Below are 22,771 nucleotides of genomic sequence, written 5' to 3'. Positions count from 1 at the left end.
CATCCCTACCAAAAAAGACTAAAAAGACTCTTTTCTGAAAGCAGAATTCCCTTTTGTTGCCTTCGACCCATTATAAGTAATGAGCAATTGACATAGAGACTTTTTTTTTTTTTTTGGTAGATTACTGTCAAGTTTGTTTACTGCAAGGAGCAGGGTTTTTCCTGTGCATTTCAAAACAAAATATAGCAGTACTCAAATTCAGCACAGGAGACCATGCATGGCCCTTGTGTGAACAGTGACATTGCAGAGTCATAAATTTTCATTTTCCTCTACAGCTTCAGAAGTGTAAGCTAGAAAACAGCTGAAATCCCTCTGCTTTGAAAGGGAAACATTCACCAATGCATAATCACAGCATTGGCCCTTACAGCAGCTCCCCAGCATCGTACCTTTGTGATGCAGAAAATGTGAACTATCCCATCACACACCTGAAAGTGACAGAGATTTTGGCAGCATGATTACCTTGAGCTGCTTTACATATCAGCCTGGTATGAGTCTTGTTCTTCAGGGCATGTAAGAGCAGATATCAAAAACTTGTGTAGATTGAAGACTGCAAATAGGGAGAAATTACTCCTGTGTCTTGATTTTAAAAATTGTAATTATTCCAAATACATTTTTTTTTATTGTAGGTTCATGGCAGAGGAAAGCAGTTCCCACAACATGCAGCTAAACATACCCATATTGCCAGGAAATCCTGTTGCTGCCAAAAGCATCTTAAGTTCCAAACAAGTCTGGAAAAGTGAATAGAAAAATGTCTAGGTGATATAAAATGCAAAGACAAGCTTGATCTGAACTGATTTTAGACAGCTTCTGTGTCTACTCACAGACATCACTCTTGTCACAGACAACAGAAAGAAACAGGATCTTCCAGGGCATCACTCACTAGCTTATTTTTAACATCTGCGTTCCGAGAGGTGACTCGTGTACTCCAGATCCCTGGCTTCAGGGAGGAAATGTTTTTCTTGTTCTCTTCCCTAGGCATCTCCTCTAGATGATGGCAGAAGACAGGGCACGGGGTTAGTCAAACCTTACAGCTGATCAGGTTTCACTGCCATAGGTATGCCTGGTTCTCTTATCAGCTGTCAAAAGCATGCTTTCAGGTAGGGAGGAATCTCCAGTATAAGCACTGTGGAGGTAAACTCTAGTCTATACCATTTGCATTATTCCTCAGCCTATTTCTGTTGTTTCTGCACTGGGTCAGGTGTGACCTGTTTATGCATGCTTGGGCGCACAGTACATACTGCTTACTTCTCTGGGGTGCAAGAAATACAAAGTGTGATTACATGGGCAGTTCACAGAGATCACTAGTCTCTGAGTCCACAGAGAAAGGGTAGAAAATAGAAATGTGTCATTCCCTGGACATATTGCAACAGGCCTTTGTTTTTCCTGTGCTGAGGACCCCAGAGCTGGATGCAGTATTCCAGGTGGGGTCTTGCCAGAACAGAGTAGAGGGGAAGAATCTCCTCCTTCATCCTGCAGCCCATCCTGCAGCTTTTGGTGACACACAGCCCAGAACGTGACTGGTTTCTGGCCTCTTAGCACACACGGCTGGCTCATGTGAAGCTTCTTGTCCACCCCCAAAGTCCTTCTTAGAGCTGATATCAGTCCATTTTCCACATGGCCTGTATTTGTGCTTGGGATTACTCCAACCCAACATCCTTCTGCTTTGCATCATAAAGCTTCTGAGTCAGACATATGGGGAGCATGTTGTTTGTTTCCAGGAGCCAGAGGTTTCCTCCTTCAAGTGTCACAATGTGCAGGTCTCAGGAAAAACTGTGTGCCAGACTAGTTTGTCCTCCCAAATCTCAAATCGAAGGAAGAGCATATTCTCCTCTGTGCAACTGCTCATACTACAGAGGATGCCCTGTGGAAAGCTCAGACAAATAAAACTGGGACATGGCATATATACAAGTAGAAAAATCTGCTCAACCCTTTGACAAGATGACTGCACAGTAGTACTCAGTGCTGTCATAAAGTCTACAAATTGATGCCAAGGGATCAGCATATCTTGGGTGAACTACATACAGCTGGAACAGAAGTTTTGATCCATCTTTGTTCATGCAGCTGTTAGCCAGGGAGGAATAATCCTTTAGGAAGAGCCACTCAAGTCGTGCCTTTACAGAGGCTTTCTAACACCTCATGATGAACAGGGAAATCCTGTGCGTCAGTGCAGGGCATGGGAACACATATCAGAAGTCCAGATTGCACCGAACATTGCATGGTTCTCCACAGGGCCCTACCTGGACCACTGCCAACTTCTCACCTTGTTTCCCAGCCCAGGGTTACCAGGGCTTGACCATCTGTGTTTGCAACGCAACAAGTGAAAGGGAACATGACCTGCCCCATTCAGATTGTCCCTCCTGCTGGAAGCACCAGCCTTGCCCAGATTTTTTCTTTTGCTGTCTCCTATACTCTACTTGCCCTGAGAGCAGCAGTGCAGTCATTGGGAACACAAAGAGGACACCATTAAGAGGTCTATATCTCTCCAGACTGTGTGACAGAATCTATGAGACCTGGAACAGGAATGACCCAAAGCAACTGTCTCTGTGTGTAAGTATTTCTCTTGAGCCCAGTGCTGCCCTGTTTCACTGCCTTACCTGGCACAGTCCCATTGCAACTCCAGCACCCTTGTGAATCATTAACAGGCCAAGTCCAGCTGCTCCTTTCACAGCTTGTCCTTTCACACAGTTTTCTTTCCCAGCCCCCAAATGTTTAATTCAAGCAAGGTACAGACAGAGAAGAGTAAAAAAGATTTTATGTGAATCTGCATCTGCTGACACAACAACCAGCCAGAGCAATAGTAGGAAAGTATGCCCTATCTCTGCACTCATGGTGGGCAAGCTGGTCATCTTTGCAACTTGTTTGTCTTTGCTCTGACATTCTACAGACATCCCTGTTCCTGCTCTTACAGGCGACAGTATTTTTTGGGGCTTGTAATAGGAGTTTAAAGTACATCTCAGTCTCCTTCATGAACTTTCTGGCCCTGTTCCTTTACTAGCAGCACTTGGTCATTCACACCCCTGCAAGAAGCTGCCATTTCCGTACCTTTTGCTTAGTGCAGGGTGGAGCTTCCTAGTTTAAGGCTGGTCAAAGTAGGCGGGCAGTGTAGAGCAGTCGGTCTTAGAGCTGGGATGTACACGAAGAGGACAGGAAGGGGCAGGCACAGGTGTAGGTAGGAGCTAAGTACACGTGTATGTGAGACCCCAGCATGAAGACAGAGTGCCTGTGCATGAATGCACTGTTGTTCGTGTGACTGCCTGGAGACGTGTGTACCACAGCAGTGAACGTGTGTGAGGGCAACTTTGCTTGAATCAGGTCTGGTGGTGCTTCACAAGGACTTGTTAAGGTGAGATTTTCAACCATTTCTTGGTATCTAGCGTAGATGCTCTTGATGCCAGCAAATTGTGACAATTTTCTGTATACAAGCTGTAGATCTGGCTTAGAGGGTAGTTCCTGCTTCTCCAGACTGTCTTCTCAGTGCCCTTGCTCAGCTTCTCCCACTAGTGACAGTCATGCCAGCTGCTCACCCCTGAATGGGCAGATGACTTCTCATTCTGCAAAAATGGACCAGGCCAAATTGAAGCAGCAGTTGAAAAAACTGTGAGCAACCATCAGTGCCATCAAAGACCAGTGGCAGGAGCTTCTCTGGTGCCAGATTCTCTTTGCTATACTGCCACCGTTACAGCACTGTACATGTCTGGAGAACTCCCTCAGACTGGCAGAGCACTCAACATTAGTTTGCACAGCACAAGGTGGTTTTGGGCCATAACTGCCTCACACCTGCCAGAGACATGCACATGTTAAATAAACCTGTAATCTGAGGATATGGCACCCAATGCTGAGTGCTTTTCATGGGTGCATTTCCCTTGGGCTGCTTGGTGCTTTCTGTAACACTTGCTCTTTGCCAACATCAAGCTTTTCCAAGATCCCTACGTTTTTCTAGAAAAGCCTAAGACTCTGCTTTTTTTTTTTCCTTTTGTTTTTTTTTTTTCCTTTTTTTTTGAAACAAGCTGCTCTGGCAGTATTTACATGCCTTTGCTGTGGGAGACACTAACATGTTGACACTGCATCCATTGTGCCCTGAGATTCTTCCACTTCTTTCTGCTCTCAGCCAAATCTTGGCTCTTCTCTTTTAGCACACGCACTGCTAACAGTCTGCTTTTCATGTTCTGCAGCCGAGATTGTCTCAATTATTCTGGGCTGATCTTTACTTGCCAGCTCTGTGAGAACTTCATCTTTTCACTTTTGCAATATGAAATTAATTCCATCACTGGTGATTGTGGATGTTTGCTTTAGAGAAAATGTGGTTAAGCTTAAGACCTTAGTTTAGAAACATCCCAGCACCCATGATTGAGAAATACAGCGGTGAAAAATAAGGTTATATAATCAGTATTTCTCTCATATTAGGGAATGTATGATAGATAGTATAATAGGATGCTGCTCTTTCATTCCTCTTCATCAGGCACACAATTAATTTCAGTTCTTCTACTCTCTGTGGAACAGACTTGTGATGGCAACAATTATCACTGCTTCTTATATGAGTGAAGAAGCTGTTGAAACTGTGGTCTAACATGAAGTCCTTTCTATCAAAAGCAGTCACTCTGTGAAATATCTAAAACATCCAGCTATCCCACCCTGGGATAAAAGTATACTCTTGTTTCCTGAGAAAAACCTGATTTCATTGTCATACTCAAGCAATTCACATGTAGGTTTCCAAAGAAACAACTCTTTGTGTGGTTTTAAATCTGCCTGGGTATCTACCTTCATGCCATTGTTCATGTCTGCTCAACAGAATTTTTCTCAATTAATAGCTTCCGGCTATATTCCAGGAACTCTGTCAGGAGTTAGAATAACAATATTAATGGTGCCAGATGGAAGTGATATCATCAAAGTTCATTTGGAAGCCAGGACTTTTGGTAAACACTGCTTGTGTTCATTTGCAAGGAAGAAGCTGATATATCACTTATTTTTACAATAGTCTTTGTTTGCAGCTCTTCCTAGGGTTGGTCCAAATAGCAACCTGATCCAACTCCTTGTCAGACCTGAACACTACAGGGCATTTTTGTAACAAAAAAAAAAAAAAAAAAAAAAAAAAAAAAAAAAAAAATCAGAGGGCTTCTTGTTCAGGAAGCAGGAATGATGTGGTCCCTCTCTAAATGCACAGCCCCAGCCCCATCCTTGCCAGACATTACTAAAGTAAAATTCATATTGTGGTAGCACCTGTTGGCAACAACCAGACTTACCCCTCAGGCTGGGTATTTTCCTTATTCTGAGAAATTATAATTGCTGTCTTATAAACCCTAAGCTCAACACAAATGCACAGCAGGTTACTAAGATAAAAAAGCCAATTTATGCATGTACGTTGGAGGCAAAGATTAGTACTGTTCCTTGCTGATTAGCAGCAGTCACTGTGTGAAAATCTAAAACATCAGTACTAGAGGACCTGAAATCATGGGAGGAGGCACCCCTGTGCAAATTAGTCTGAAAGCTTTGCTGCAGAGGAAAATTGAGGCAGGGCATAAGGAGGAGGTTAGGGAAACTTTGGGAACGTTCAAAATTACTGTGGACCCAGATGGCATGGCAAGCATGTAGTAGGGAGGCAATATCTGCATTGCAGCTGAGTCATTTTATACCTCTGCTGCTTGACTAGGGGGGCTGCTGCTTGGCATGGGAATAGCTGCTTGAGTCTCGTGCAACTGTGGACTGCACAAAAGCAGTGTACAAAGCTGTAAGGGCCTGGGCTTGGATGCTGCTCTGTATGGCATTAACATCCTGCCCTAAAAGCCCTGCTCTCTCTGTCCTGTCTTGCTGTGCATCCCTCTGGAAGGACTGACCATGACTAGGAACCAGAAAAGTTTTTTCTGTTTTAGTTCACCTTGGGAAAATACAAAGCAAGCTTGCACTAGCAAGAGAGGTGAGTCTCCACTGCGGCACAGCTAAACTGACAAACCTGGCAGATGGCAATGGGGAGCACTCTGTGCTGCCTGGGCTTCAGCGCTGCACAAGGAGCCCGTCCCAAGGGGCAGCCCATGCTGCAGATACCCAACCTGTACTTGAGGCACAGTCAGGCACTGCTGGGGGAGAGGAGAGCACACAAGACAGGAGTAATTGGCAAAGTGTTCTTTAATGTATTTTTTAAAAATTTAATGAATTCTTTCTGCCTCAGATCCCATCTTCAGTGGTGTATTTCCTTCAGATTACTGTGCCAGCTGGTATTCAGGCTATGAATTCTTTCTGTGGTATTTTCATGCCATGTCTCCAATGGCATGAAAGTTTTTAGACATTTTCCAATAATTCAGTCATCCTCCACAGGCAGAAGAGAGGTTTAGTGTATGAAACCCATGTTTGGGCGGACCTTTGAGTTCAACTAGCACATTCTATTGAATGTCTCCTCATAAAAGACCAATAGGACGAGTGGGCTTGGAGGGAGGGATAGCAAGTGACAGCCGTTAAAAAGGAGTTAGGCCAAGAAGGGGGTTAATGGGGCAGGTAAGCAGTTAAGCCTGCCTACACAAAGATGGGTCTTTCTAGCAAAATTGCCTACAAAGCTCTGTCTGGAGGAGATACTGTTCTTGGATTTATTACAGTGCCATTTATTACAGTTCTTCCTTTGGTAACAATATGTGTGGTGACAATAAATGTTTCCTGAAATTTCAAAAGGAGTATAATCAAAACAAAAAGGAAACCTACATTGTATGTTTACATCATATCGGCATAAAAATAATTGTAAATATTGGTCAGAGCAAGGTGTTTAAAAGTAAAATCTGGAACTGTTGAATCCTGAACACCTCAGCAAAAAGGGAGGGTTTGCATTTTTCCTTCATAAAAATTGCCAGGATGGTTTGCAGTGATTATGCACATGAAGTACACATTTGTCTGTACCGACTTACTTCAGTGCACTCAATTAGCTCTTAAACTTTGATAAAAGTGCAGACAAGTTTTTCACTATCTTCTAAGACTCTATTAGAATGGCTTCCTGACAGACAGTGGTTTTGCTGTAGAAAACCTTCAGCCCTGCAGTACATATGTCCTTTGCAAAGACACCTTGTGTAGTGGTTGTCACAGGGTTACTAGTAGTGTGGCAGCTTTCCAAACTCTTGTGCCTGCAGAGGGAAGCACAGGAGCCTGATGCACCACATCCTGCCTTTTTCATCATCTTGTGATGCTGAACTCCCTCTGTCTTTGCAGGTCCCTTGGAGTCATGGTGAAGTCTAGAAGAGTGCAGGTGCTCCTGATTCTGGTAGTTCTGTCCTTCCTTCTTATCTACTTCCTACCCTGCAGCAACAATGCCCATATGGAAGAAAAACCTTCTCCTGTCCACATCCTCATTCTCTCCTCCTGGCGGTCAGGATCCTCCTTCACTGGACAAATCTTCAGCCAGCACCCCCGTGTCTTCTACCTGATGGAGCCTGCATGGCACGTTTGGGTTAAGATGTACCAGAACAGTGCCAAAGTCTTACACATGGCAGTGCGGGACTTAGTCAGGTCGGTCTTTCTGTGTGACATGTCTGTGTTTGATGCTTACATGTCTAGCCAGAAGAAAAAGTCTGATTTATTTCAGTGGGAGACAAGCCGAGCCTTGTGCTCCCCACCTGCTTGTGACTCATTCAGTCGCAGTGACATAATCACTGCAGGCAATTGCAAGACCATCTGTGGCAAGTACCCATTCAGCAAGGTGGAGGAAGCCTGTAAAACCTATAGCCATGTTGCCATCAAGGAAGTTAGGTTCTTTGACCTGAAAGTTCTCTATCCCCTTCTCACTGATCCATCCCTGAACCTCAAAATCATTCATTTGGTACGTGATCCCCGGGCTGTGTTCAGGTCCCGAGAGAACGCAATGGCAGACCTGAAACGTGACAGTAACATTGTTGTGGGGTCTCAGAAGACAAAGGGAGAAATGGGGCCCTACAACACAATGCAGGTAATCTGCAAAAGCCACGTTGAGATATACAAGGCAGGAAGTCAGGCTGCTCCAAGCTTCCTGAAAGACCGGTATCTGCTGGTTCGCTATGAAGACATTGTCAGAGACCCGCTAGCAAGGGCTGCTCAGATGTACAGGTTCGCAGAACTCCATTTCACACCAGAGCTTCAGAAGTGGGTCCACAACATCACCCACGGAAAAGGTCATGGAGCACAGGCCTTTGATATTGGGTCGAGAGATGCACTGAGAGTATCCCAGGCCTGGAGAAAGACACTTCCCTTCCAGAAAATAGAAAAAGTGCAAAACGTGTGCAAAGATGCAATGGATTTGCTGGGCTACCGGCTTGTTCAGTCTGAAGAAGAGCAGAAAAATATGTCTCTGGATCTTTTGTTTGCCCAGAACTCCTCTGAGAATCAAATTTTGAAGGCAGAAAAGCTGGTCTCTGCATCTACTTTCTGAAGGTTGCAGAATGCTGAACTATTCACTAGAGCTAAAGAGGACAGAGGTGCAGGCATAGAAGAGTAGGAGCATGTATAGATGCAAGAGCAAGTGGTACAAGAACCTGACTACATTCAGGAGAGCTCTCAGCAGCACAGGGTCACTCTCCAAGACGCCTGGAGATACAGCCACAATGGAGGCTAAAGTAGTGCAAGTTTGTTTTCCAAATTAATTATGTTTAGGTTGGAGCACACAGAATGCCAAAGGAGTAGGACTAGATGGCAGAAGCTCAAACCCCCCACAGACCACAGCTGAAGACTAGGGAAACCACATGGAGCAATTGCACTGCCAAGGAAGAGGAAATATAAAAGGAAGCTGAATAAAGAAAATATTGCTTCACATGCTGCCATGCATGATATGTAGTGCCAGAAAAGATGCAAGGATGACCAGACGTTTGGTTTCTGGAAAGATGTTGGGCTTTGGTTTGATTTTGTGTTAGGTTTTTTTGTTTTGTGGGTTTTTGGGTTTTAGTTGTTTTTGTGTTTTTTTTTTTTTTTAATGGTTGCTTTTTCAAGTCCAGTTTTTCTTTTGCTCCATTTATGTGCCTGAGTATCCAGCCTTGGTGGCACAGGTGGGGAAATGTTTGTGTTCACTTACTGTATAATGAGAAAATGGAATAAACCAGCTATTGCTGAAAAAAAACCTCCTGGGTTTTCCTGTGGGAAACCATTTCTGTGATTATGTGAATCCATATTTTTTTTTAGCTGAAATAATTCTGTATTCTCGCTTTCAAAGCCAAGAACAGTTGTTTTCCTGGGAATTCCCACAGTCCACATGGGTGGCAGAAGATTCATGCTAAGGCTGAGATCCTAAAGACAAGGTAAAGACATAGATTTCATTGGTAAAAATACCGAAACTGAAAGACAGGTTAATGGGAGTGGATTGAAGAAACCAATAGAAGATCAGGAATTTCTCCTATTGAAATATTTGGTGAGAGTATTTCTAGTCTTGGAGCATAAAAAATAAATTTAACGGACTATGCCATTCTCCCACCTCCAATGGGAATATATAGTTCAAACCTGAACAACAGAATTGTTTTCACCTGGTTTTAAGTGTTCCAGAAGACAAGGAGAGGAGGATACCCTTTCTATATGGGTATCTGTGTTCCTAGAGCTAAACCTCTAATCCCTGAAAAGGGCGGGATATTGTATTATGGAAATAATAGTCTTATTACTAGGGATTGTGTTGAAGGACAAAATCCATGCTGAGCAGGCAGCACTGGCCTCATGGTAGGTAAGTTCACTGAAAGCAAGGTATCCTCCTTTACACTCTGCTTATGCAAATTTAGGGCAGGCTAACATAGAGAAGTGGGAGTTGCACTGAGCCACAGGAGGACAGAGCCACTGTTTTTCCTTATAGCCCCTTTAAAATGGAACTTAACATATTCAGCTAAAAGCAGCTAAAATCCTGCTCTTACTGAAGTTATAGTGAAGAGCTTCCTCCTGTAAGTGCCAAGAAGCTGGATTTTGAGCAAAAATAGGTTCTTTTGGGTACATTGCTACTTATCTCTACATTAACCAATGTCAGCTTGAGTGGCTTAAGTTTTATTATGAATACTTGTTTTCAGTGGATACAATCAATTCTGTGTATCATGTGTTTACCTGCATAAAAACCTCCACCGTGTTTCAAGTCAGTAAAAAAATGGGGTAAAAGTAACATATGATGCATTTTTCTAATGTACTGTTTTGAAAATTACTTACACTTCTGCTTCCTAAGCTTAATCAGAGAAAATGCAGAATTGTTGATTTCAGTATGCTTTTATTACAGTCCTTTAGGTATATTTCCTCAATACAACAATTAATAGGATTTTCTTTTTTTCTGGAACAGCAAAGTCTGCTGCCAGTCTGGTTACATGAAAATGTAAAGTTGTCTTGATTCGGGCAAAGATAAATCCAAATACTTTTTGGAGGAGGAAAAGAAAACAAAAATCTCCCAAAATATCAAGATACTGATGATGACATGTAAAATTATAACTACGTCCTTTGGCATACGCAATAAAAATGCATATGCCAAAGGACGTAGTCTGTTTAGAAGCAAACATTAAGTTTACATTGTACAAGTTTAAAAGAGTAAACTCTGTTTTTATACTAATGAAATGCAAGATGGAAAATTCTCCAGTCAAAATGACATTCAAAAGCTGACTCTGTGATACTCCTGCCTGTTGCTCTTCAAACTGGTGCATACAATCAGTTTTTCATTGGTAACTCTAGTTATGAAAGCAGAGAAATAAATTTACTTTGATGAATGCTGGCTAACTCTAAAAGGAAGCAAATAGGAAATACCAAAATTTCAGATAATAGTTTGCAGACCCAGAATTTCTGTCTGTAGAATTCTCTTTAACTCAAAGTTCTTGTATGTGCATTGCCTCTTTGCTCACTTTTCCAGGTATATACAAATATTGCTGCTCCAGGCAATAATAGAAAGAAACTTCTTTGAGCCACAAAAAGAACCTTCCTGACCTTTTGTGATAGTAGAGGAACCTGATAGGAATACGGAAAACCAAACTGTCTCCAGCGTGTTGAAAGGAGCATAACTGTGTTGTATGTAAGACAAAGCACAGAAAACAAGGATTTTTATCGTGGGAAGACAGAACCAGAAGTAGAACCATACAACGTGGTGTCACCTCTGGGTCCTCCAGGTTTTCACCTGCTAAAAGAGACCCAGACCTACGTGCATGCACAAGCAAGAGCATCTGTGGACAAGAAGTGCCTTTTAGGAGTTCATAACAGAAGAAAGAGGGCAACTGAGTAAACTGTGGTCTTTGTGTCTTAGTTCCTACAGCTACTGAGTGCACAAGTACACATGGAAAGATTCTCAGCGTTAGACAACGTGTCCATAAGGCTCAGCAAAGGCAAAAACACTGTATGTGAACTCAGAAGTTTGCACTGCACCTTAGGCTAATTGCTCCAATAAGACAAACTCACTCTTAAAATACGTGCCACTTTGAATTATAAAGAGACAGAGTAAATCTGACCATTTTATATTGCGGCTATTTAATGTATTCTACCTCTCACTTTGAATTCTAGAGCAGTTTTGTTAAACAAGACCATTGCAGCACTATGTTGCTACTGACATGTGTACATAGCCCTAGCTAGAATAAATAGGAGTTTTCAGCTACAAAAGGTGACAGGTCTCCTGTTCATGAACCTGGTCATTAGCAAAACTTGGATTTCAAACCAAGCTGGTAACATTCCTAATGTAAAAAAAAAAAACTTCATTAGCTATGTTGTCTTGCATTCCCCCATTAAGTGCTTGTCTGGCTTCCACAGGAATCTCAAATAACTGTTCAAAGTCTGAATAGCACAACTATGCCAAATAATTCTCACTTTTTTAGTCCAGTAAAGCACTGTATAATGCTGTTTTAGCATTTATTTGGTTACAATGGGTAACTCCTTGAATAATCAGTTGGTGTTGCAGTGGTTTCCTGAAACAGCAGTCTCATTATATTGTTTTTTTTTTAATTTTCAATATAATTTTAATTTGGCTTAACATCAGCCATTTCACAATTCACCTTAATTTTCTGAGTGGCATAGTGCAATATGCTAAAAACCCAAAATGTTAGCTCTTTAGAGAGGTTAAAAAATCCAAAAACCAAACTTCGCCTTTGCCAGCCCATTTTATTTCACCAAAAGAGTGAATTCCAGATTTTTAGGACTTGCTTCAAATAGTATTAAAATAAGTAACCAGAGCACAATTTCTGGCTAGAAGTACTGAGTTTTTCAGATTATGACTTTATCCTAGTAATAGTGTTCTCTCTCAAATGCAACTTAGGTGATAGATACATAACCTCTGATCATTCCCTCAACTTTCATTTCCTACTTCAACTATTACTCACAACCCCAAAAGCTGGTGTATTTTTCCCAAGCAGAATATACAGCCTGGTACAAGCATTCCTTTGATTAAAGCAGCTGCATCTTAGATCTGCAGAGATGCAAAACAGACATTTTAATACAAAAAAAATAAAAGCATTTCTGAAACTTCAGAACTTTGATCAAATTTTCCACTGTGTTTCTGAAATGACTATTACATTTATGTAACTGTTCTAGATCAATGTCCTCTTGTTAACTCTCTCTAAACACTATCCGCTTTGCTACATTTTCAGCTCCAAATTTGGCTATCAATTTATTTCTGACATGTTCATCATCCTTTTGCAATTCTAAATCATCCTCTCTGCTCCATACAGGGTACCCATCCAAGCGCTGCCCAGTCTGCAGAAAGTATGAAGTAGCTTCCACGTCACCGCTGTTTTTCAGAAAGGCCTGTGTAACAGTGAGCAGGTCTACAGCAAACTTCTCCATGAAGCGCTCCATAGTTTTTACTACCTGTCCCACCATACTGGAAGAAGAACAAGTGCTTTTTGGTCTTTCTTGCCTTTGTAACTGAATGTCAGGGAAAGCAGAGTCCTCTGGCCCAGTTTTCAGCTCAGATGCTGTTTCTCCTGGGGACCTTCTCACTCCATCTTGTGTGGAAAGTTCTGCAACATCTGAAGAATCACTTTCTGACTAACGGTAAGAGAAGTGGAATCACCAATTAGAGATAGTATTTTCTGGCAAATCTTTTACCACTGCAACCAACCACCTTTTACTCTGACTCTACAGTGTATGTATTAAAACGTCAGAAATTACTAAGCATAGTAAAAGTTAGTGACTGAAGCAAAGCCGTATGTGTTAGAGGCTGCACATGATCACAAAAATCCATAAATTATAAGGGAGAATTTGAACAAACTAAAGCATAAAAGGCAAAAGTCAGTGTTGATGCAATGGCAGGAACATTTTTTGCCTGAGGTGAAAGGATGACTTCCATTTGCTAATACAGCTTTTAATGTGACAACCCCCATGACATAAACCTCCTCACGCTAACTTGCACAGGGAAGAAAATCGCACCAGCCAGGCACCATTTATCGCAAACCACATAGACGACAGCTCACAGTTTAGCCACAGCAGAAGTGGTATCGCGGTGCAAACTAATTTCATGTGTTAATCATGAGTTTCTAATGGGGTTTAGAATCATGAGTTTGCCCGGTGCCATCTGTGACACCGGGGAAGGCCTGCCCCGAGCACTGCGTGCGGTGGAGGCTGCTGCTCCCCAGGCTGGCCCCAGTCGCTTACCTCCGTGCTCTCGAACTCCCGATTAGCTGCCGCGAAGAGACCCTTGATCTGCGTCGGATCCTCCGTCTGCGGGGGCTCTGCGGAAACACGCGGGGATCGTCTGCCAGGCCACAGCGACCCACGCCGGTCGCCGCCACCACGCCCCCTCGCAACCCTGCCCCGCCGCTGTGGCCCCCGCTCACCCCAGAGCCGCGGCAGCAGGTGCCGCAGGTAACGGTCACGCATGGCCTGCCAGCTGTGCCGCGTCAGGCCGCTCCGCTCCAGCTCTATCCACAGCGCACGGCCGCTCACCCGCACCATGCCCTGACCGCGCACCGCCTGGAGCAGCGCCGCATCCTCCGCCTCCGTGAAGGCCAGGCGGCCGTGGGATGTCAGTAGGAAGGGCTCCAGCGGCAGCCGCTGGTTGCGCTTCACGCACTCCGCCACGTACTCGGTCGAGACGGCCCCGTCGGGAGCCACCTCGCCGGGCTGTGCCAGGAGCACGGCCCCTGGCTCCTGCACCCGACACAGACGCCCACCGCCCGCCAGCACTAGGGGCGCCAGGCGCAGCTTGGCTAGCCCGGGCCGCAGGTAGAACCGCATAGGATGCCCGTCATCCCACAAGAATAGCGATCGGGATCGCGCTGCTCCGACCCGGCCGCCCGCCATCGCCACCGAGACTCCGCCCTCCGCCATTACTGCCTGCGCAGGCGTGCAAGGGCGGAAGGGCGGAGGCGGCGGCAGCTGCGGGGCGATGATGGCGGCGGCGGCGGCGGCGCGCGAAGGCAACGTGGAGGAGATTGAGTCGCACCTCAGCAAAAAGTGAGGGTGGGCGGGTAATCAGGTGGGGCCGGGCCGGGGAGGTGAAAGTGAAGTGTGTCCAGCTGAGCCGGTGCGTTGTCTCCGTCAAGGCGCCCGTCGGAGCGCTATGCTGAGCTCCGGCGCTGCGCGGCTCCGCAGCTGGGTCTGGAGGGCCGCGCCCGCGCTCCGACGGCAGCAGGCACTTCACGACCAAAGCAGGTCGGTGCTTTGCGTCTGGCTTGGCCCGCTTCTTTCCTTACGGAGTCGGGGAAGGTGGGGTCAGGAGCGCGACGGGAGCCTGAGGGCCATGGGGGAATGGGCTGGACCGCGAAGGTGGCTTCGGGAACCCTACGTTACTTAGCGGGGGGTTTGCCTTCTTTCACTTACACGCTGCGTAGGGCTGATAGGCTCCTATGGATAAAATGGAGTGCGTCAAGTCCTTGAGCACGCGTCGGCAAGGTCTGTCTAAGCGATGTTTAATTTCGCTTTCACTTTCTGTGAGTGCTTGCATCGTAGGGGATTATTTTGGCTATTGGAAAAAGTAAGAGAAGTGGTGGGGTTATTTGTACTGTTCGGTTTTGGCAGAATCCTGCCAGTCGTTTCCCTGTAGAAGTATTAGAGTACTTGCTGCATCCATTTTCCTTCTCTTTTGTAGTGAGCTGAAGAGACGTTTAAAGGCTGAGAGAAAAACAGCTGAAAAAGAAGCAAAACAGAAAGAGCAAAGTGAAAAGCATTCAAATAAGCCTTCCCTGACTTCTGAGGATAATGTTGGTGCTGATGAGGAGAGCTTGGATCCAAATGTGAGCATCTGGTCCCATGCTTATTAGATGTTCTGTGAATCAGTCTTACTGACTAGCATTTAATTTTTTTATTCTTGGGTAATTAAAAGGTTAAAAGGGGAGAGATGTATATTCCTACATTAGGGCAGCTACATTTAAATTCCTAGCCTGTAACATATTTTAAGATTCTGATAAAATAATTTGATTTTGTTTGTTTCTGGTGACAGCAATACTATAAGATCCGTAGCCATGCAGTCCAACAGCTGAAGGGCTCCAGTGAAGATCCCTATCCCCACAAGTTCCACGTTGACTTGTCTCTCTCAGATTTTATAGACAAGTACAGCCACCTGCAGCCAGGAGATCACCTGACAAACATTACCGTGAGAGTGGCAGGTAAAAGTTTACGTGGGATACAGAAAAATGGAAAGTCTTAGCTGCTTTTATTGATGGGTTGGTCTTTTTTGAATTTTGCTGATCTCTTACTCAGACATGAAACCTTGTAGCAGTGTTAAACTATTCAGGACATACCCTTCAGATTGAGTGGACTTGTGCAACATCCCTTGCAACTATAAGATCAGTTTGTATGTAACATGGGTTCTGGGACCCAAAGTTTTTACAATCTTATTTGCACTAGATTTCATTTTGAGACTTAACTGCTTTTCTTTCACAGTTAAGTAGTTCAAAGCTGATGATTCTGAGTGATAGTACTGTGGCTTTTGCCCCTGTATCCTTTCTGGTAGGGACTCTTTTCCTGATGTCTAGCATACTTTTGATATTTAGGTCGAATCCACGCAAAGCGTGCTGCTGGAGGGAAACTGATTTTCTATGATCTTCGTGGTGAAGGAGTCAAGCTGCAGGTCATGGCAAATTCCAGGTAAGTAAGAGGTATTCTCAGCATTCACTTTAGCATTCTAAACTGCACTACATTTTGGGGTCTAGATATCTGTATTTTGAGATGGAATATTCTATTTCATCTGTGGTTTGGCTTAGGCAGCCGAGTAATGTTTTGCTTCGGATGTTTTGCTTTGATTGACTTCCTGTTAAAATAACATATATTTTTTGAATGGATTTTGTCTTGTGAGGCATTTGGGGACAGTTGTGAGTATTGAGTTTTAAACAAAATGTGCTTACATTTGTTTTGCAATTACAGCTTCTACAAATCCGAGGAAGATTATTTCCGTGTTAACAGCAAGCTGCGTCGTGGGGACATTATTGGTGTTGAGGGGAACCCTGGGAAAACAAGGAAAGGGGAACTGAGTATTATTCCTTATGAAATCACTCTCTTGTCTCCATGCCTGCACATGTTGCCTCATCTTCATTTTGGCCTCAAAGATAAGGTATTTGTCATACCTGTCAGTCTTGGAAGCAATTTGACAGATCATGGAATGGTGTGGGTTGGAAGGGACCTTCGGGATCATTTCGTTCAACATCCCTGCCATGGGCAAGAATGCCACAGATAGGTCTGACTGGATGATGTTTGTTAACTACTGATATTATCAGTCAACAAAGGAATATTAGTTTTGTTTTGGTATTTTTTTCCTTTGGCATGACATTTTATCTAGCTTGTTCTAAAGATACGTGTTCTTTTCAGGAAACCAGATATCGTCAGAGATACTTGGATTTAATTCTTAATGATTATGTGAGGCAGAAATTTATAACCCGTGCAAAGATCATCACTTACCTTCGTAGCTTTCTAGATGAGTTGGGCTTTCTTGAGGTAAGGCATCAGTGTTTTTTTTCTCTCTGCATACTGAATGTGTTTATACAGTTTTAGCTTCAAGGATGTTTTATATTCAGGCTCATATATGAAGTACTTCCAGAACTGACAATAACTGCCTCAGCATGGTGTATTTTATCAGCTTAATGTAATGGGAGCAATTCCTTTCCTCTCTTTGTAAAGTTAAGATTATTTGTCAGTTGGTGAGGTTATCGCTTGGGAACCTTTTATAAAGGTAATACTCCAAATTACTACTGTCCTTTCCATATTTCAGTAAATTAGGGTGAAAACAGCATCTTTGAAATATTGTTTTGCCTCTGGATATAAAAGCCAGTTCTACGTCCTGTAGGCAGAATTGGATTGTGTTGACCCAGGTGCAGGAAATTGCACTTGGCCTTGTCAAGTTCAATTTTCTGTAGTGTAGAGAGAGGATTTTGTGATAATGCCACACACTGTTCCTGGCTTTGGTAACATGAAGCCAGCAGGTTCACATTTGTAGTAAATATGAGTGACTCTTCAGTGCAACAGATGAATTTGTTATTATTGACTGCATGAAAAAAGTGCAGTTTTGTTCAGTGGACTTTAGTTCAGAATTGTTTTCATACACTGAAATGCCAAACTGTAAGTGAAATAGAGATTTTTTTTTAATCAAAACTAACCATTTTGGGCTTTTTTGTTTGTTTGATCTATGCATTTCTGGTTTGGAAACAGGTTTTGTGAAAACAGGGGAATTTTTTTTATTGTTACAGGTTGAAACTCCTATGATGAATGTAATTCCAGGTGGAGCTGTGGCAAAGCCATTTATCACATACCACAATGAACTGGACATGAATTTATATATGAGAATTGCTCCAGAACTTTACCATAAGGTAAATTGCCTCTCATGGCTATGCCTATATTCCTCAAACTGTATTGAGAAAAGTAAATGTAGCTAGAACGAAGATTATTTTTGAAGAAAGGTGGACTTGTCTCATGAATGAGTTTTGTAAGGTTGTGTTGCAGTTGCATGTGTTGGGCTCTCTTAAGTTCTTTTGAGAAAGTGTATTTACTAGAATTTCATTTCGTTTAGATGTTGGTGGTTGGTGGTCTCGACAGAGTATATGAAATTGGGCGTCAGTTCCGGAATGAAGGAATTGATTTGACTCACAACCCTGAGTTCACAACTTGTGAATTTTATATGGCTTACGCGGACTACCATGACTTAATGGAAATTACAGAGAAATTGCTTTCAGGTGAAGTATGCAATATTTTTTTAAAAAGAGTAAGAATCTCTGGAAGAATCAGTTATTATTATGTAGCATGCTCCTTTTCTAAACCTCTTGTTCCTTTTGTAGGGATGGTGAAACATATTACTGGGACTTACAAGATCACTTACCATCCAGATGGTCAAGATGGACAGGCCTATGAGATAGATTTTACTCCTCCCTTCCGGCGAATTAGCATGGTGTATGATCTGGAAAAGGTCCTGGGAGTGAAGTTTCCATCAACTGAGTGTTTTGAAACGGAAGGTTAGATGCTGAGTATGAATGTCCTGTAATTCTTCAGTAACAGAAAGTGGCCAAAAGGTTGCCATTTCTCAGGCTGCAGTCTGTTAACTGCTTTTTTTGAAGTAGTGCTAACACACGATTTCTTTCCTCTTGTTTTGTTGGTTTACGTGAGTCCAGAAAGGAGCCTTCATTCCTTGCCATCTTTGGCAGGATCTGACTCCTCTGGTTCTTTCTTTGTTGAGTATATGTAAAAGGATATACTCAAGAAGCTTGATGTATGGAGTTCTTGATTTGTTGAAGAGATCCAGCTTTTTGCTTCTTATTTCTTATCTCATGTGCATTTGAGTTTCCACACCTGTAACTGCAGCTTGGGTGTATGATTATTTGGGGCCTTCTTAAAAATGGAATTATGTGCTATTTTATTCCTGGAATTGAGAGAGATAAGGAAACAAGTTCGTATAATTTATAGTGATTGTTTTTCCCCGTCCAGTTCCCTCTTCTGCCCCCCCCCCGGCCCCAAATAATAACATCCAGCAGTTGTGTGGTGTATGCTTAACCATTATCAAATTTCTGAAGTATAAAATAACTACTATTTTACTGTAAACAGTTAAAACCAAACACCATTTCTCTAGATGGCCATTAAAGCTCATGTTTTCCATGTCTACCACTGAGATCTTACAAGTCACTCTTAACAAATGTTGAAGGATCTAGTAAGAACAAAAAATGATTGTTGAGATGACTGTTCTAATTTTCGTCTGCATATTCAGAAACTCGCAGGTTCTTTGATAACCTTTGTGTGGAGAGAAATGTTGAATGTCCACCTCCCAGGACAACAGCTAGGCTTCTTGACAAAGTAAGTAAAGGTGCTGTTTTTATAATCCTAATGTCTTTGAGGATCTCTCTGTGTCAACAGAAGTCTCTTAGAAGAAAAGGTTTAGCTGCACCAGGAAAAGCATGCTGCAATGCACTTCAGCTGTTATATTGCAGTGAGAAAACTTGCAGTGTCACAATCTTCTTTCATGTTGTCTACACCAAAGTGGAGTTTACTTGTGTCTGCTTAACTTGAGCACTAGGGGATTTTAGTTGGATAATTGGTCACTTATGTTTAAAACAGATTTGCTTTATTGTAGGTCAGTTCTGTCTGTGAGATGTGTGCATCTGTGTGTAGCTAACCAAAAGGGTAGGAGTACAATATCATTCTAGCAGCTGTATTTTTTGTACCCAGATATTGTCTGATAGCTGTTCTTTTGATGCTTTTCCTATTGGCCCTTACTGTAATGTGCAAATGGAATTATTATACGGCTTTTGCTGTGTCATTTTTCCTTACCTGACTAGGACGCACTCTCTGTTGATGAAGACATTACCACAACCAGAAATACTTTGGAAACTCTTTAGATTTTTGGTACCTTCTTCAGTAGCAAAAGAGAGTAAATTAGGGTGCTTGGTGAAGGCAGTGCTAGGAACGTGCATAATTGTACACTGCATAATTGTTTCACTTTTGTTTTCCCAGTTAGTTGGTGAATTCCTGGAAGTCACTTGTATCGACCTTACATTGTTTTGGTTTTGTTTTCCCAGTTAGTTGGTGAATTTCTGGAAGTCACCTGTATCAACCCTACATTCATCTGTGATCACCCCCAGGTCATGAGTCCACTTGCCAAATGGTAAGAGTATGATACATGGTCAGTGTGTAACTCAAGTCTTCTACTTAATTAAAAAAAAAAAAAAAGTTGCACATGTGAAAACTGATTTTGATTTGTGTGCTAGTTTGGGAATTCTAACACAGACCAAGATAAACATTGGTTCCTGAGCTGTGAAACCCATCATCTAGGGAAGAGGTGTGTCAATGCTTAGTACTTTGAAATTTTGACAGCTGTTAGTGCTAAGTGTGAGCAATGCCCCTAAGTAATGTATGTACTATTTGCTTCTTAAAAGTAAGATTATTTTAAGGTATGTCTCTTTTTTCTAATTCAAATAGGCATCGCTCTCTTCCGGGACTAACAGAACGCTTTGAACTCTTTGTAATGAAGAAGGAAGTGTGCAATGCATACACAGAACTTAATGACCCTTTCCGACAGCGTCAGCTTTTTGAGGATCAGGCCAAGGTATGGTGTCTTGCTGATAGTGAATGTCATACAGGCATGTAAGCAAATAGTATTTCCTATGTCTGTCCCAAATCTGTCATTAGCACCTACTGCTCAAAAGAGTTGTTACTACTTTGAGTGAGTGTTTGTCACTCAAGTAAAAGCCTGTCATTAAAATACAATTCCTTTTGTAGGAACCTAGCTCTTTAAGGTAAACAAGGTGAAATACTGCTGTTGATTAGGTTTTTTTAGTGCAACTTTGTTTTGGAATATCTTCCCTTTTATTCCACCCAAAGTACTAATCTGGGAAAACACAAACGTGCAAAAAGTTCTCTGTCTTTCCCGGGTTGAAAGGCTGGGGTTTTTTTTCCCTAGTTAAGTATTTATGTAGTCATACAACATCATACTTCTAGGTTCTTAAATAAATTTTCATGTCCCATAAGACTTTGAATGCTGTCTAAGAGATATCTTAATTTTCTTGAGCAGAGTACTAATATATTAGGTTGACTCACAGGATAGAGCTGCACATTGGGAACTATTAGGCTTGCAGATTTATAATAGTAGATTTCCCTATGGAAGCCTCCAAAAGGATTGACTGAAACTCATTTTGTTATTAATTTGGTATACACATCCATGAATGCCTGCTTGGTCACACATGACTGAGGTCAAATGATGTGGTCTGCAGAAACAGAGGTCCCGATCTTCATATTCTTTCTAATGGCTTCACACTGCCTGAGAGGTTTAAACAATTGTCAAAGCCAGGAAAACAGATTTATGTTAACTAAGGAACTTGATAGTAAATTTCAAAATGTTCAGTCAAAATTAATAATATTACAGATACTTTAATTTTTGGTCTGTTGTATTTATGCTTGCTGCAGTTTCCTCATGATTATAGCCAGACTTTACAGACACGTTTATATGTATTGAATGAAAATTAGCCTTGAAATTTAACGTAAAAGTGGAGATTGAGATGAAGGATGACAGTTTGCTGTAGGATTTTCATTTCAGGATTTCAAGGAGAAAAATTTGCTGTAACAGTCTTTGCAAAGTCTTCCTTGAACCTGTTAGCAGAAATGTTTGCTGTTGTTTTGACACTTATTTTTGGCTTTGTTTTTCTCAATTTTAAATGGTTAGGTAATCTGTATTTTTATTATTATGACTTTTATCACTTGGAGGCTGTCAGGGTCAAGTGTATTAGTTAACATCTCAGTGTAGGGTTTTTTAGTCTTTCTACTTGAGAAGACAAAAACAGGCCCTATTTGTGGAGCTGGAACTGGATTCCACCAGTTATGCTGCTTTGTTGTTTCTGCAAACATTGAAAGGAGACTTGCTACCAATAAAGAACCTCATAAGCCTTTGAAAGAAATTCATTCTGCTGTCATCTGCTGCCATATGGCTCTGAAAGACAGCTTTTACTGATGTAAAGAGCCTGGGCTTTTGCCAAGATAGAAAACTTATATGTCAGAAAGGAATTGAGTCTAGAACTATTTTGGGAGCACCTATACCAAGGACCCCCAGTGTTCTCTGTGCTGAGATTTCTTCATCTGTTACTCATTTGCACAGCTCTATTGGGCTTTGGTTTCATCAGTTACATGGCTGCTACAAAGAGCAGTATTCCTCCTCTTCCTAGGGGTTAGCAGGAGCATCTAGCTCTGTACAACTCATGTTTTACTATTAATTTCCTCATCTAGGCAAAAGCTGCAGGTGATGATGAAGCCATGTTTATTGATGAAAACTTCTGTACTGCACTGGAGTACGGTCTTCCTCCTACAGCTGGCTGGGGCATGGGAATTGATCGCTTGACCATGTTCCTTACAGATTCCAATAACATCAAGGTAAGCATAAGCAGTGGTAGTGCCTTCCTACTGCTGGCTTTGTCAGGGAAGAGGGAATGGGATTCGGCCAAACTGGCCATCTCTTGGACGGAACCAGTGCCTGACAATGGAGCTGTATGAGATTTTTTTAAGCCGTGGAATCCCACCTGGGCCAAGCCCCTTGGCGCACTTGCTCAGCCGTCTGAGGCCCACGGTTGAGCAGCGGAGCCCGCGCTAGGGCAGCTCTCGCGAGACCTGCGCACGGGATGTGGTGTTGCCGGTCGGCGCGGCCGCTGACTATCGCTGTTCGCAGGAGGTGCTGCTCTTCCCCGCCATGAAACCGGAGGACAGCAAGAAGGAGGCGCAGCCCGGCGAGGGCACCTCTGTGTGAGCCTCCAGGCCGCCGCGGGCACCTCCGCGTGAAGCCCGAGCGCGGCGAGGGCACCTCCGCTTGAGCTTTGGAGTGGCGCATACCTTCAATAAAGGCAGCTTTCTCTGCACCCGTCTCTGAGTCTTTGTGCGCTTGCGCAAGAGCCGCCGGCAGCGGCGGCTGCCGCGCGCGAGAAGCGGCTGCGCGTGCGCGGGCCCT

General features: G+C 42.9%; 3 protein-coding genes across 4 annotated transcripts; 2 read left to right on the top strand and 1 right to left on the bottom strand.

Moving 5' to 3' along the window:
• Positions 1 to 3,222: 3,222 nt before the first annotated feature.
• LOC311159257 (carbohydrate sulfotransferase 4-like) lies at positions 3,223 to 9,219 on the top strand. Its single transcript, XM_084215238.1, has 2 exons — positions 3,223 to 3,343; positions 7,186 to 9,219. Exon 2 carries the CDS (start codon positions 7,199 to 7,201, stop codon positions 8,375 to 8,377), a length of 1,179 nt encoding a protein of 392 aa, XP_084071364.1. The 5' UTR covers positions 3,223 to 3,343; positions 7,186 to 7,198; the 3' UTR covers positions 8,378 to 9,219.
• Positions 9,220 to 10,274: 1,055 nt separating this feature from the next.
• TERF2IP (TERF2 interacting protein) lies at positions 10,275 to 14,287 on the bottom strand. The gene is made up of 3 exons (XM_084214943.1): positions 13,707 to 14,287; positions 13,525 to 13,601; positions 10,275 to 12,918 (listed from the first exon to the last, which is right to left on the bottom strand). The coding sequence occupies exons 1-3, from the start codon at positions 14,197 to 14,199 to the stop codon at positions 12,478 to 12,480; spliced, it is 1,011 nt and encodes a 336-aa protein (XP_084071069.1). The 5' UTR covers positions 14,200 to 14,287; the 3' UTR covers positions 10,275 to 12,477.
• On the top strand, positions 14,149 to 22,675 carry KARS1 (lysyl-tRNA synthetase 1). 2 transcript variants are annotated; one of them, XM_084214942.1, is made up of 14 exons: positions 14,149 to 14,325; positions 14,960 to 15,104; positions 15,311 to 15,476; positions 15,864 to 15,957; positions 16,234 to 16,420; positions 16,675 to 16,800; positions 17,550 to 17,669; positions 17,870 to 18,032; positions 18,135 to 18,308; positions 19,055 to 19,140; positions 19,863 to 19,948; positions 20,263 to 20,389; positions 22,060 to 22,203; positions 22,496 to 22,675. In XM_084214942.1, the coding sequence occupies exons 1-14, from the start codon at positions 14,258 to 14,260 to the stop codon at positions 22,571 to 22,573; spliced, it is 1,764 nt and encodes a 587-aa protein (XP_084071068.1). In that variant the 5' UTR covers positions 14,149 to 14,257; the 3' UTR covers positions 22,574 to 22,675. The 2 variants fall into 2 exon arrangements, with proteins under 2 accessions (XP_084071068.1, XP_084071067.1); XM_084214941.1 differs by lacking the exon at positions 14,149 to 14,325 and adding an exon at positions 14,368 to 14,523.
• Positions 22,676 to 22,771: the final 96 nt, after the last annotated feature.

This window comes from Fringilla coelebs (assembly GCF_963513975.1).
Source record: "Fringilla coelebs genome assembly, chromosome: 14".
In the NCBI taxonomy this organism is placed as follows: Eukaryota; Metazoa; Chordata; class Aves; order Passeriformes; family Fringillidae; genus Fringilla; species Fringilla coelebs.
The sequence above is the reverse complement of the archived record's forward strand: the minus strand, read 5'-3'. Positions and strand labels throughout refer to the sequence as shown.